The sequence below is a fragment of the Zonotrichia leucophrys genome, chromosome 18 (genome assembly GCF_028769735.1).
Source record: "Zonotrichia leucophrys gambelii isolate GWCS_2022_RI chromosome 18, RI_Zleu_2.0, whole genome shotgun sequence".
In the NCBI taxonomy this organism is placed as follows: domain Eukaryota; kingdom Metazoa; phylum Chordata; class Aves; order Passeriformes; family Passerellidae; genus Zonotrichia; species Zonotrichia leucophrys.
Genome location: NC_088187.1, coordinates 9,589,288 through 9,604,718, shown reverse-complemented (window position 1 = coordinate 9,604,718; position 15,431 = coordinate 9,589,288). Strand labels below are relative to the sequence as shown.

General features: G+C 46.0%; 1 protein-coding gene across 6 annotated transcripts in view; it reads left to right on the top strand.

Annotated features, from left to right (window-relative positions):
• RGS9 (regulator of G protein signaling 9) overlaps nt 1-15,431 on the top strand; it is a 35,276-nt gene that overhangs the window by 6,520 nt on the left and 13,325 nt on the right. For all 6 annotated transcript variants that reach the window (XR_010442341.1, XR_010442342.1, XM_064728915.1 and 3 more), the window contains exons 2-9: nt 1,813-1,909; nt 5,002-5,052; nt 5,217-5,323; nt 5,763-5,814; nt 7,263-7,321; nt 7,726-7,802; nt 9,734-9,815; nt 10,707-10,769. Coding sequence is in view for 4 of the 6 variants with exons in the window: in XM_064728915.1 (XP_064584985.1) it covers nt 1,813-1,909; nt 5,002-5,052; nt 5,217-5,323; nt 5,763-5,814; nt 7,263-7,321; nt 7,726-7,802; nt 9,734-9,815; nt 10,707-10,769 (588 nt within the window). In the remaining 2 variants the exon portion in view is untranslated. The remainder of the gene's footprint in view (nt 1-1,812; nt 1,910-5,001; nt 5,053-5,216; nt 5,324-5,762; nt 5,815-7,262; nt 7,322-7,725; nt 7,803-9,733; nt 9,816-10,706; nt 10,770-15,431) is intronic.

Sequence of the window (15,431 nt, the reverse complement as noted above, 5' to 3'; positions counted from 1 at the left end):
CTGCTGGTTAAAGGAAGGGAACATGCTGTGTGCTGTGGGGCTGGGGGGTTTCTGAGCCAATTCCCTGCTCTCAGCTGGTTGAAGATGTGTCTGGAGCCCACCTGGAGAGCAGCATGTGCTGTGCTGCCTGCCCAGAATACAGATCCTGCCTGGGTCTGCCAGGTGCTCCCTGCACAGGGACAGGAGGATGTGCAGGGCTGTGTTTGCCCCAGGATCCTGCCTGGGTCTGCCAGGTGCTCCCTGCACAGGGACAGGAGGATGTGCAGGGCTGTGTTTGCCCCAGGATCCTGCCTGGGTCTGCCAGGTGCTCCCTGCACAGGGACAGGAGGATGTGCAGGGCTGTGTTTGCCCCAGGATCCTGCCAGGATGTGCCAGGTGCTCCCTGCACAGGGACAGGGGGATGAGAGGGCTGTGTTTGCCCCAGGATCTCTGTTCTCTGTTAAAGCACTGTGCACTCACAGAGGGTCACATCCCAAGGTACTGGCTTTGCTTAAAATCCCAGTTTCCTCAAGAGTGCCCTGCCTGCCTCACCTCATCCCACACAGCTGAACTTTCTGAGGTTGAAATTGTGAGTTCTGTTAAAAAACCTAAAAAAAAGTCTTCAAATTCCATCACTTCTGCTCTGGTTTTGCTCTTTTAAAATATTTCATAAGTATTTATACAAATATTTATGTTAAATTTTACCAGGCTTCTCCATTCTAGCATTAATTTGTCAGTGCCTTTAAAAGCAGTTGAAAATCCAGTTTTACTGACAAGCCCAGAGTGTATCCTGTCAGTACAGCTTAAATCCTCACAGAACTTGGCAAGGCTTGGGACCAAAGTCACTGTGGTGCCTGTGAAGACAATACCCTCCATTATGTGAGTGTGTCATCAGCTCAGCCTGTTAAATCCTCTGCTCTCTGTTAAAAAGCTGCAGCCTCACCCAAAACAAATGTGTGGAGAGACCAAATTGGTCCTGTTGGACCAGTTTTGATTTAATAGCCCTGGAAGCAGAAGACAAAAAGGAGAACATCTTCCCCAAAGCTCTCATGGCACTCAGATAATCAAAAACCAGGAGATGAGGAGGGTGCCCCAGCTCCATCCATCTGAGCACGGATCCCAGGTGAAAGAAAAGCTTTGTGATTGGCCATTAATTAGAAACAACCAACATGGGTCAATCCCACATGCACCTGTTGCCTTCCACAGCAGCAGATAATCAATGTCTACATTTTGTTCCTGAGGCCTCCCAGCTTCTCAGGAGGAAAAATCCTGGCAAAAGGATTTTTTATAAAATGTGTCTGTGACACAGCAGTGCCCACCCTGTGGAGTGCTGGCTGCCCTCCTGCCCACTGCTGACATCCAGCCCTGGTGAATTTGCAGGGAATGCCTTGAGGAAGGAAGGAATGATGCATCTGACTCCATCTTATCAGAAGGCTAATTAGTTACTTTATTATGTAAATTATATAATACAATAAAATTATGAATTATAAATTCTATATTATTATAATTATTATTCTATACTAATTATACTATGTTGCATTACATCTAAACTGAATCTGCCAGAATCTCGTGACTGTCACCCAGCAGTCCCCACACACACACACCTGGCCCTGACAGGCCAGGGAAACAAAACACCATGAATTTGGGTAAATAATCCCCATATTGCATTCTACTTTTGCACAAACACAGGTACAGCAAATTATAAGAATTGTTTTTTCTTCCTCTGGGGTTCAGAGAATGTGAATCTCAGAAATATCCTTGGGAAGAATTGTGCCTTGCTTTTCTCTGTGAGGAGAAATCCCATCCCATCCTGTCCCATCTCCTGCTTTGCAGATTGAAGCTCTCATGATGGAGATGCAGAGCCCAGACACAGGAATCAAGACACAGACCCAGCCAGTGATGGTCACCAGCATCCCCCACGCTGTCACAGGTAAGAACTAACCTGGGGGAAGGGATGGGCCCAGTTCAGCACAGAAAATCTGTCTGTGATCCCCCTGGCTGTGTGCTGGAGCTCTGCCCCCAATAAATATATATAAATATCATTTGAGATATACCTGCTCCCTGGCTGTGTGCTGGAGCTCTGCTCCCAGTAAATATATATAAATATCATTTGAGATGTACCTGCTCCATGGCTCTGTGCTGGAGCTCTGCTCCCAATAAATATATATAAATATCATTTGAGATGTACCTGCTCCCTGGCTGTGTGCTGGAGCTCTGCTCCCAGTAAATATATATAAATATATATAAATATATATAAATATATATAAATATATATAAATATCATTTGAGATGTACCTGCTCCCTGGCTGTGTGCTGGAGCTCTGCCCCCAGTAAATATATATAAATATATATAAATATATATAAATATATATAAATATATATAAATATCATTTGAGATGTACCTGCTCCATGGCTGTGTGCTGGATCTGCTCCAGTAAATATATATAAATATATAAATATATATAAATATATATAAATATATATAAATATATATAAATATATATAAATATATATAAATATATATAAATATATATAAATATATATAAATATCATTTGAGATGTACCTGCTCCCTGGCTCTGTGCTGGAGCTCTGCTCCCAGTAAATATATATAAATATATATAAATATCATTTGAGATGTACCTGCTCCTGGCTGTGTGCTGGAGCTCTTCCCCAGTAAATATATATAAATATATATAAATATCATTTGAGATGTACCTGCTCCATGGCTCTGTGCTGGAGCTCTGCTCCCAATAAATATATATAAATATCATTTGAGATGTACCTGCTCCATGGCTCTGTGCTGGAGCTCTGCTCCCAGTAAATATATATAAATATATATAAATATATATAAATATCATTTGAGATATACCTGCTCCCTGGCTGTGTGCTGGAGCTCTGCTCCCAGTAAATATATATAAATATATATAAATATATATAAATATATATAAATATATATAAATATATATAAATATATATAAATATATATAAATATCATTTGAGATGTACCTGCTCCCTGGCTGTGTGCTGGAGCTCTGCTCCCAGTAAATATATATAAATATCATTTGAGATGTACCTGCTCCCTTAATCTGGTTCTCACTCCTGTCTCATTTCATTCCTACCCTTTGAATCAGGCAAAAGTTGATCCCCAGGCACTCCCAGCTGTCTCCTGGGGTTAGCTGCAGTGACTTTACCTTAGCACAGAGGTGAGGACATGCTGCAGCCTCCAGACCTCTCCTGCTCCCAATGAGGCTGGATCCCAAATAAAAATAAATATTAAAATCCAATTAAAACAAGCAGCCTGGAGGCAGACTGAATGATGGTACTTCAGTAACGAGCCATTAACAATTAGTCTTCCTTTTCATGTTTACTGCTGGTAATAATTTTTCTTGAGTAGGCAGGAAAAGAACAAAATATTCAGCCCACTTGTGTGGCTGTAAATGACAGCTTTGCTCCCTCAAGGAGGCTGCAGGAGCAGCAGAGAGGAGCTGAGCTGTGCCATGTGCAGTGTTCCAGGCAGCTCTTATCACCAGCAGCCTCCTTGTGCCTGCTGCTCCTTTCACCAGCACCAGCAGAACTCTGCTCTCCTGCTCTCCCAACCTCCACCAGAGCTCTTGTGAGGAATCCCCTGCTATAAATATTCACACATATCCTCCTCCTGCTTCCATCTTTCTCCAGCACTTGGGAATTCAGAACAAAAACTCCCACTGAAACAGAAGTGAGTTTGCTCCAGGCAAGTCGGGAGAATTCCCCCGCTGTGTTTGCAAAGCCTGGCTGGCTCAGTGTGTTGTTTGCCCCAATTTAAAAAAAAAAAGAGGCTGCAGAGGCACTGAAGTCACTTGCCCATGGGAAGAGGCAGTGAGTATAGGGATTTTTCATAAATTATCATGGTGACTATTAAATTCAGTGAAAGTCAGTAAAATGGCTCACAAATAAACCTCAATGTTAAATGTGCACCTTTGGGGGAAAGTGCTTACAGAGGGAGTTGTCTAGAAATGAGTGATGAGATAATCCTTTAATTTCATCTATTTCAGGAAGCAGGCAGGAGGATAAGAGCTCTGAGCCCCTATTAGAAAGTTAAGTCATCACTGCAATGTCAAGAAAGGTCAACACCTCAGTCTGCAGTCCTGGGGGAGGTTTGGAGCAAAGGCAGTAACTGGTCAGGGAACAAGTCCCTTTTTTCCCTCTTTAAATGGAAAGAAGTTCATGAAATTTGCCCCTCAGAACATAAAACTAAATACTAAAACATAAAACTAAATACTAAATAATACTAAATAATACTAAAACATGAAATACTAGAACATAAAACTAAAACTGCTGGAAGTTTATGCTGCTTATGGTGGGTGCAACTGCTCACAGTGCAACAAAAGAACTGGGAGAGATAAAATGTGTGTGAATTTGATAAATCCAGTGACCACTGCAGCTTGGATCTGAGATCTGGACATCCCTTCTGCCCATTAAGGGACTCTTAAGAGGATCTGGCACTGGTCTTTACAAAACTGAGACAGGGCTGTGTGTGACCGTGTTCACAGGGGTCTGAGGATGAGGAAAGAGATGAGGATCTGACTCCATGTGTCAGAAGGCTGGTTTATTATTTTATGATATATATTATATTAAAGCTATACTAAAAGAATAGAAGAAAGGATTTCATCAGAAGGCTGGCTAAGAATAAGAAAAGAAAAAGAAGGAATGATAACAAAGGCTTGTGGCTCAGATTCTTTTTCTGAGCCAGCTGACTGTGATTGGCCATTAATTAGCCACAACCACATGAGACCAATCCCAGATGCACCTGTTGCATTCCACAGCAGCAGATAACCATTGTTTGCATTTTGTTCCTGAGGCCTCCCAGCTTCTCAGGAGGAAAAATCCTAAGGAAAGGATTTTTCATACGAGTCTGTGACACTGTGCCCTCATGGCATCCAGAGCACAGTGAGGGGTGAGCACTGGAGAGTCTCCTTTCCCCCTGTGGGTTTGGGCACACTCCTGATTCCAGTGCCTGACCTTTGCTTTGTTTTGCCTTGCAGGTAATGATATCATGCAGTGGATCCTTCAGCGCTTGAAAATCACTGCAGAAGGTGGGTAAAAATGGGAAAATTGAGCCTTTCCCAGCTTCCACTCATAAAACCAAACTCTCAAGCAGCAAAACCTTTTAGCTGAATTCTCCCCTGCATGAGAGCTCACTTTTAATTCCAGTGAAGTGTTTCTGTGCAATGAGAACATCTGCATTCTCCATTTTCAGAGGCACTCCACCTGGGAGACCTGTTTGTGAAATATGGATATATCTACCCTCTCCAGGAGCCAAAGAACCTCACCCTGAGGGCAGATGGCAGCCTCTACAGGTTTCAAGTGAGTTGCAGCTCCTTGAGAGGGAGTTCAGCACTGGTTTTTATTAAAAGCAGGCAGCTGGGGCACTTCCCAGGAGCTGTGCAGGAGGAAGGAAAAGACTCAGAGAAGTCTGAGATTGCAGTTTACAGGGAAACTGTGGTAGTTTCTTCAGTGAAATTAGTGTACTTGTTCAGCCTAAAAATAGCTGTGCTTTCCTCCAGAGAGTGTTCCCTTCCAGATCTTAAAGCAGCAAATGGAATTGCTGGTTGGACATAGATGATGTGGGGGCACTCAATAATGAATATTCAAAAAGCACAGTAAGAACAGGATGGGATTGAGGTTCATGGCCGGACTCTTTCTACTGCTCTCGGTGGGAAATCAGGATATTCCTGGTACTGGGAATGAGGAATCCATGGGTTCAGGGGCTGTGTGCACTAACAGGAGGCTCCTTTCCTTGCAGACTCCTTATTTCTGGCCAGTGCAGGGCTGGGCTGCTGATGACACTGACTATGGTGAGTGGTGGCACTGCAGGTGCCCAGGGCTGTGGGTTTGTCACACTGAGTTCCAGGTGGTTGTCCAGGGGATGTCCAGGGGTGTGTGGGTTGTTGTCCCAAACTCCAGTGTGGTGGTGTTCACAGGGGTTTCAGGACAAGGGAAGAGATGAGAATCTTGACTTTATGTTTCAGAAGGCTGATTTATTATTTTATGATATCTATAATATTAAAATAAAATGATATAATAAAACTATACTAAAAGAATAAAAGAAAAGATTTCATCAGAAAGCTTGAAAAGAATAGTAATAAAATCTTGTGACTGATTTGACCACATGAGACCAATCAAAGATGCACCTGTTGCATTCCACAGCAGCAGATAATCATTGTTTACATTTTGTTTCTGAAGCCTCTCAGCTTCTAAAGAAAAAAGATTTTAATGAAAGAATTTTTCATAAAATATGTCCGTGACAGTCCAGGGTGCCCAGGGGTGTGGGTTTGTCCCAAAGTCCAGGGGTGTGGGTTTGTCCCAAAGTCCTGCTCCACAGCTGCTCTTCCTGTTCTTGTGCATCATCTCCACTCACAGGGAGTGAGTTCTGCCCTGAATTCTGCCCTGGCAATTTTTTTTAATGCTGTTTTGTGAATAATTCTCAGTAATGGTGAATGGAGGGTGTGACCATCTTGAGGTGGCCTTGCTGAGAGAAAGTGCTGAAGCTCTTCTGTTCCACCAAGATCCATCACACAGGAGCACATCTGAATTACCTGGCTGGGGAGGGAAGGCTTTAAGCACAAGATTAGATTTCCCTGAGCAGTTAAGTGTGTTCCTGGATCTGAGCCCAGGGCTGTCTTCCTGTAGCTTTGGACCAAGCCCTGCATTCAGAGATGGTTCTTATTTTCCTTTGTAGAAAGCACAGTGACTTCCAATATCTCCTGATGGGTTTTCCCATCTAAATCTCTTGTTGCCTTTATGATGCTTTTTGTTGTAGAGCTGCTCATGAATTTTGGGCTGATCAGCTGGGTTTGCTCCTGTGAGCTGTGCACTTCCCAGGCTGATTTGTCCATGCCAGGGCTGTCCTCTGTTGCTTTTATCTGCATTATGCTGCAGATTTCCCAAGGAAATAAAAAAGCCTGAAATGTTTTTATTAAAACTTGAGCAAAAGCCACTGGCCTGTGCTTAGAAAACTTGGAGATCAAGCTCTGAGGAGCCTCACACCTGGAAGGTTTGGTCCAGTGTCCCTTGACACTGTGGCTGAGTTGGCAGGGAAGGGTGGCAGAAGGACACACTGCCTGTCCTGCCTGGGCATCGGTGCCATCCCAAAAGCACCAAAGTCCTTTCTTCCTGTGAGCTTGGAGCTCATGCCTGGCAAGATATTCTAGCAGACAAAGGCTCCTGTGATTGTAATGTGGGTAAATTTTTAATTATTCTTGCACTTGTATAACTGACTGCTAATTTGCTTCTACCTCCACAGCAATTTATCTAGCAAAGAAGAACATTAAAAGGAAAGGGATTTTGGAAGAATATGAAAAGGTGAGGAGACACTGCACTTGTTCCATTACAAGACCCTCATTTGCTACAGCTTAAGCCCTTTATTGCTAATGAGTGGGGCACAGCAAAAAAAAAAAAAATCACCTCTTCAATTGCATGAGGTGTTCTTGCAGCTGTATCAAAAACCAACATTTTGCAAGTGAAAAAAACAACCAGTACAGCAAACTCCTGTGAAGTCAATTATAATTTTAGCAGGGGTAATTGCTCTCCTTGCAATGGTATTTTTGAACTGTTGCAATTCTTGTAATTACGTGCAGAACAATCCAGATTTCTTGGCTCAGTGGCCAGCCTGGCCTCGTTGAACTATGGAGAGTCAAGAAAACCCCAGCATGGGAGTGCCCTGGTCAGAATTTTCACACTAAACTGCTTTTTTATTTTTATTCCAGGAACATTACAACATGCTCAATCAAAAAATAAACTACAAGTGGGATTTTGTCATTATGCAGGCCAAGGAGCAGTATAAGTGAGTTGAATTGCATTCCCTTGCTTGCATCACTGGGCAGGGTGTGAGGAGCAGAGCTTGGCTGGCTCAGTGCACAGCTCAATCACACATTAAAAACACCAAAATGCCTTTAAATGGCTTGGAGTGGAGGTTTAGGTTTAGCACTTGATGTGGTTCTGTGAAGAAGCTGGGTCCTGATGCTGCAAGCCCTAATTAGAAACAACTTCATTTAGCTCAATTCTCCATGAGGATTTGGGGGTCAGGCCCTGGACTTTGGGGCTGTTGCTGGTCTGGGTCAGGAGTTTCTGGCACATCTCTCAGCTGAGTGGAGAATCAAGAAGCAGTAAATGTCCCAGCAGGGACTTCTGGAGAAAACTGAAGTGCATACCTCAGTACCCAGCTAAAATAACTTGATTTTACAACTGAAACCTTCAAATTCCCAGGAAACTGGGTGAACATGAGATGGGAATATTCTTTTAGAGATCTTTCCTGCTTCTGTGGACCCCTGTTACCTTCCTTTCCCTCCTGGCAGGGCAGGCAGTGCCTCTGTGTTCCCTGGGCTGGCAGCCAAGTCCTGGGAGTGCAGCTCATCAGATAACTCTCATTAAACACCAGACTGTTGTTCTTGTAAATTGAGGGCAGACTTGGGCTGAGAGATGCCAAATGCAGTTTCAAAGCCAGATGCCCAGGCTGTGTCTGAAGCAGCAGATTAAACCTGTCTGAGGCTGTTTGCTGGGGCAGACTGGGGCACAGCACCCAGCCTGTGGCCACAGCAGGGAGGCCACATGCAAACTGCCTGCTGGGAATGTTCCCTGCCCCGTGCTAAATCCCAAATTGTGCTCAGGACTTTTCTGGGAAAGAATTCGTTGGTCCAAGCCCAAACCATGCTGGTGCCTCCTCTGTTTAATTGTGGAGGTGATTTGGGTTTTAGTGCCTGGGAACCCTGCTCAGAACCATTTCCAAGCAGTTTCTCTGAGAAATGCCTCTGCTTTTGAGAGACAGGGATCAGACAAGTCCCTTTGGGACATGGGACAGGGACAAAGGTGAAGCAGCAGGACTGGGGACAAGTCAGCAGAGAGGCTTTGTGCCTAAGCAGAAAGGTGTGGTGGTGTTCACAGGGGTCCCAGGATGAGGGAAGAGATGAGAATCTTGACTCCATGTTTCAGAAGGCTGAATTTTATTATTTTATTATATATATTAGATTATTTTATATGTTATATTAAAACTATACTAAAAGAATAGAAGAAAGGATTTTATCAGAAGAAAGGAAATTTCCAGGAAAGGAAAGGAAATTTCCAGGAAATTTCCAGGAAAGGAAAGGGAAAGGGAAAGGGAAAGGGAAAGGGAAAGGGAAAGGGAAAGGGAAAGGGAAAGGAAAGGAAAGGAAAGGAAAGGAAAGGAAAGGAAAGGAAAGGAAAGGAAAGGAAAGGAAAGGAAAGGAAAGGAAAGGAAAGGGAAGGGAAAAGGAAAGGGAAAAGGAAAAGGAAAAGGAAAAGGAAATCTTGTGACTGACCAGCTGACTGTGATTGGCCATTAATTAGAAATAACCAACATGGGCCAATCACAGATGCACCTGTTGCATTCCACAGCAGCAGATAATCAATGTTTGCATTTTGTTCCTGAGGCCTCTCAGCATCTCAGTAGAAAAGATCCTAAGGAAAGGACTTTTGATAAAATGTGTCTGTGCCAGAAGGGGTTGTGCCTGCTCCCAGCTCAGCTCAGGAAGATGGTGGTGATGATTTCTCAAAAGGCAGAGTCATGTGTGGCCATGTGAAGATGATGTGCAGCCCAGAATTAGCCAGGACAGGATGTGGGCAGGGCTGGCGTTGGGGCAGCGATGGCTCAGTCAGGCTGGGACCCACGGGGCACTGCAGGCTGGAGGTGTGCCCTGCTTCTCATCCCACTGATTCAGGAGGGCAGAATTGCTGAATTCCCCTGTTCTTGCTTTGCAGGGCAGGGAAGGAGCGGAAGAAGGAGGACAGGTACGCCCTGGACTGCCAGGAGAGAGCCTACTGGCTTGTGAACAGAACTCCTGTGAGTAGGGGGCACAGGGTGACTGCAGTGACTCGTGGTGCCCTCCCTGCAGCCACCTGGGACAAACTCCCTTGTGGAAGGGGCTGAGTGCCAGGGCAGGGCCAGCCCAGAGCTGCCCTGAGTCCCCAGCACCTTCCCTTGGTGCTGCTGGCTGGGGGCTCTGTACAAATCACAAATGGGATGGGACTGCTGGGAACAGCCTTGAGCTGTTTGATTCACCAGCACCAGTCTCAGTACATGGTTATGATAATGGGAAGATGCCACCAGCTCACATCCCAGGCAGCAGACCAAGAATTTAATGTTACAACTCACTTTATAAGCTTTTTGCCCAATCACACAAAGCAAAAGCACATTGACAGTAGTTCTATCAACCACTATAAGCACATTGGTTAAAACAATGCTTGCTTATTTCAAATACAATACCTGCTTGTAAGCCTTCAAACACAATGCACAGAGCTCCATTATTAAGCTTCAAACTTCCTAATATCTCACTAGATAAACTTTTCTGTAGCTTAGAGAGTTGTTCTAGACAACTATTAATACACAGACCATTGTTCTATTTGTCCTTGCTTTTCTACAGTTTAAATAATTTTTCTGCTGACCAATCTCATGGCTGCTGCTCAGCTCTAATCACAGTTCTGCTGTCTCTGGGGCCTGCCTTTTGCAGCTTTCCCAAAACCCTCCGATTTTGTGGATTCCCACAACTGGTTGTTCCCAAAGCTGCAAGGGACAGAGTTCCAGCTGCAGCTTGGAGAGGGGCAATCCCAAATCTGGGGGTTCCCAAGGCACTGCTGGCTGGGAGCTGCTGCCAGTGGAGGCCTGGGGGTCTCCTCCTGCATTTGTGCCTTTAAACCAAACGAGTTCCAAAGCTCTGTTTGTTGTTCACCACAGCCAGGCATGCTGAGCGCCCTCGAGTATGGAATAGACCGAGTCACAGATCCCAATGAAAGTAAGGTAAACCAGGTGAGACAGGGCTGGGTTTTATTTACACACCTACTGAATTTATCTGGGAGGGCCCAGAAAATGTCCCTGGGGTTGTCATTTTTTGGGCACTGCAGGCTGAGTGTGACAGCTCAGCTCTAGCAGCTGAACAGGGCAGAGTTGAGGCTCTCTCACCCAGGAGGTGAGGCCCTCAGAATGGCTTTGGCAGCTCCTTCTGCCTTGAAAAGGCTTTGTCAGCTTTCCTGCCACACCAGTTGGTGTGAGGGCTTGGCTGCAGGACATGTTTTCTCTGCTGGTGAAGCTGAACTGAGGAATCCTCTGTCCCCAGGTGCTCCTTTGTATGAGTGCTGAATGAACTTTGTGGGGTGTAAAGGGTCAGTGCACAGATCCAGGTTTAAAATCAAATCACAGAATAACTCCCAGAGGGTAATTAATGTGTGGTAAGAAGTTGGTGTGGTGGAGACAACAAAGTATTTTGGAGACACAAAATGTTGCCAAAAATGCATATTGTAAACCATAAAGAAACAGAATCAGTGAATGGAGGGTGTGAGGGCTGTGACTGGGTGAACTGGTCTGAAATCGCACAGATCCACTCAGCGGATGAGGAGCTGGAGCTGCTGTTCCCTTTCCCCATCAGCCCTCTGAGGTGATCCTGTCTTTGTGCCCTTAACAATGTTCATTTGGAAACAAAGTCAAAACATCTCTCAGCAATTCAGTGCAAATGTTTCTGCCATCACACAGTGCTCCCACAACTTCCCATTGCTGTAGCAGCCTTTAAACACCTCCAGCCAAGGCAGGAAAATTGCTTTGGCCAGCTGTGTTCTGTTGCTATAGAGACTGAAAAGCAGCAAAGTGTAGGCTTGGGGTGTATTTTATTATTTTTTTTCCTGTAAGTAGCAGCTGCTGAAAAGCCTTTTTCTTTTTCTTTTTCTTTTTTTTTGTTTTCTTTTTTTAAGAGTAAAGAAGTAGTGGAAAGGGAGAGGGATAGAAAGAGGAGTGGGCCAACTTCTCACGCACAGTTTTACAGCTGACATGGAAGGGATTTTAGGTTTGCAAACGGCCTGAGGAGCTGCCAGTGCCTGGTGGCACAGGGGAGGGAGCTGAGGGGTCTCTGCCCACTTTCCCCTGGCCATGAGGGACAGGGGAGGCTCCAAGGAGGGCAGAAATGAAAGGACACAGCTTTGGGGTGACTTCCCTGCCATTCTCCCCTCTGGAGTTGAGCTGAGGAGGGAAGGTTCTCCTTGCTCCTCCTTTGCTTTTGAAAGAGTGATTGAGACTCCAAGAGACAGCCAAGAGCCCTCATGGAGCCCTTTTTGGACCAGCAGCTTTATTTTTGTCCTCTGCTCTCACCAGCACCTGTGTCTCAGCAGCCTTTGGAAGAATAAATGGGCCAAGCTCTGGTTTGTGTCCCTGCTCCTGCTCAATCTACCCTCCCTTTGTTGACCAAATTATGGAGTTTTTTATCTTGGCCGTTGAGAAGGAAAGTAAAGAATGAATTCCTGATTTCTTTGAGGCTGACATTAGCACAAACATCTCTCCTTCTCTTGCTCAGACCCTTTGGTGGGCTGCTCCCCCCTCACAGACAGAGTCCTCTGGAGCTCAGAATCATTTGAAACATTTTTATTACTGATCCATGGGCAAAGCTCGTGGTTACAGTGTGTTAGGGGTTCAGGCAGAAGTAGCCACCTATTGAACAGCTGGTTAAGGGATGTTTTAGCCTTTTTTTGCTGTCTCTCAGGCTCACACCAAGCCTCAGAGCTTGAGAATGAGCCCTGAGTGCCTGCAGGAACCTGCACAGCCTCTGGAGCCAGAGTCCTTCTAAAAGAGCTTTAACTCCCCCAGAAATCCCTGTGCTGCCCTCAGAGGCTGCTGAATGAAGTGCCCTGGTTTGTTGTGTGCAGCAAATCAGCCACAGATCAATGAGTCACTGCTGGCCTTTAATTTCATAAATCCTGTCAGTTTGCCTGATAAAGTTCTGCTGCATCATCACAAGTTTGGAGAGCACAGGGAGATAAACAGGCAGGGCTCTGAGCAGCTCCTGGCCCTGCAGTGCCCAGGGAGCTCAGAGCTGGTGGCACAGAGTGTGACCAGGGCACTCAGGGGTGCCACAGGATGTGGCACAGCTCGTGGCACTCACTTGGGACAGACTGAGGCCTTGCAGTAATTGCCACGTTGGTTTGGAGGCTGCAGTAATTGGGATAAGTCACTCATTATAAGGGCATTGCAAAATTAAATCTCATTATGAGAAGCCACTCTTTTGTTCTAAAGATGATTTCCTTCCAAATGAGGCAGAGTGGGTGGGTGGTGCAGGGCACTTTGGCACTGCTGCAGTCAGTGCTGGGGTCAGGGAGGGTGGGCACAGCTGGCAGTGCTCAGTGGGACAGGGACAGTGCCCAGGGCCACTTGCAGCAGCTCTGAATGGGAACTGGGGCACTGGGAGAAAGGGAAATGAAATTATGAGCAGCTCTGGGGTGGAATAGCTGAGATGCCTCCCAGTTGCTGCTGATTTGAGAGCTGGAAGGGGCTGAGCACAGCCAGCACCTGCAGCCTCTCAGGTGCTCAGCATTGGGCTCCCCTTGGATTTGCTGCAGTCAGTTTGTGCCACTGCTCAGAGGTGCTCAGCCCCTTTCTGGGGCAAATCCCCTCCCCACCTGGAGCCTTGGCAAAGCCCCCTTGTTTTCCCAGGAGCAGTTGCCCACCACACTGACTTCCAGGAGGGGATCCTTGCTGTGCGGGGCACTTAAAAAAATAAAAAAAAAAATCTTCCTTTGTTTGCTGATTTTTCTTCACCCACATATAATTTTCCTGTTGTGATGGCATTTTAATTGACCCCTTTGTGTCTCTGTAGAACATTTCACTCACTGTGTTCTCTTTCTCTTTCCCACAGCTGTTTGTCTCGTGTGTGTGCTGTGCTGCCAGGCCCCTCTAGAAGATAACAGCACTTTCCTGCCACGTGAGCTGCCTTCAAGCCACTGTGCCAGCACCCACTTCTCCTTCCCCACTGCACCAGGCCTGTCTGAGGCCCCAGTTGGCAAAAAAAGTGGAAGAAAATAGGGATTTTTAAATTATTTTAATGTGTTGAAATCACTGCTCTGGCCACAAGTTCCATCAAATGGAGCCCTTCAGCTGGCACTTGTAAATGTGATGAGGCCTGGTTTGTGTCTCACATTCCCCAGGGAGACAGAGAACTCCTGTTGTGCAGGAGGGCACAAACACAGGGCTCCAAACAGGACACTTTAGGGCAGGAAATAGAATAAATTTCACTGTGCAAACAGGTGATTTTCCCTTCCATTTCTGCAGTCTGTCTGAAACAATGACACTGTAGAAATGAGGGGAAGGAATGGAAGGTGGCCTGGAATCAGGGATGCAGCTGATTCCTGGCTGTTCCTCAGCTCCTCCATCATTTACCAGGGTGTGCCAGGAGCTTGTGAATCAGCAGGGGAGGCTGTACAGCCCTGTGAGCAAGGATCCTGCTGTCCTGGAGCTTTTTGTGTCCCCTGATGTGTCCCAGCATCACTGCTGGGTGTGCTGCCCTGTTTGTCCCTGCTGAGATGGGCTGTGCTGTCCTTCAGGGCTGCTCATGGCATTCCCAGCAGGAAAAGCTTCCTGTGCTGTCCTTCAGGGCTGCTCATGGCATTCCCAGCAGGAAAAGCTTCCTCCCCTCACAACTCCACTGCCAGGACCTTTTTTGGTGGCCAGGGCCAGGGTCAGGGCTGGATTTGTGGTGGGGCTGTAGGGATTCTGGCTCCTGCTGCTGAAATGGTGAGTGGGGGTCTCAGAACCAAAGCTGGGGGTGTTTTTCTGCCTTGTGGAGAAGAATTTCTCCCTCCTGAGCAGGATGGTGGTTAAAGTGCACAAGCAGATCAGTGTCCCCACAAAGCAGCCTGGGGGAGCATCTTGCCCTTCCCAAAGCAGTTTGGGGTGCAGGTGAGGGGAGAGCAGAGCTGCCTGTGCCATTCAGGACCAGAATCTTCATCCCTCATCCCTCACAAACTGCACTTCTCCAAAGCACTCTGCAGACCCCACCTGCCACAGGACTCATTTGATAGAAGAATTTTGGGGTGCAGGCCTTGACTGAAACAGGAGCTGAGCAACTGAAACCCTTCCTGAGCCTTTAAAGGCTTGCTGGGAGCATCCCTGACTTAGCCTGTCTTTCCTTCTCCCTTCTGCAGTTTATTCCACACAAATAACTGCGCTTCAAAGGAAACTGTGTGAATAAACACCCTGCAGTTAATTCCTTGCCTTCGATTGCTTGCTCATTTGTGGATGACATGTAACATAGGCTGAGTTATTCAAATCACAACCTAAACACCCTTTGCACAGCAGATACTGCTTCTGAGGCTTTTAATTGTGGTGTTTATATTTTGCAATGTGTTGGTTCCTGTCTCCTTTAGCTAATATTGAATGATCTAATCTGTGTCTCGTAAATGAATCTATTTTAGCTCCATTAGAATAACCCCTTAATTGAAGGCATACAGGCAGCCTGTGATGGGAGAAGCAATGCTAAACAGTAAATACAGCTAATGGGACAATTTACCGTGTGGGGATGCTCTTAGCTTTGATGATACCCTGATTAGCTCAGCTGCTGTGTTTGATTTTAATTGTAATCAGAATTAATTGGAGAGCGCTGCACAACGGCAGCGCTGCAACGGTGTTTCCATGGCTCAGAAAACC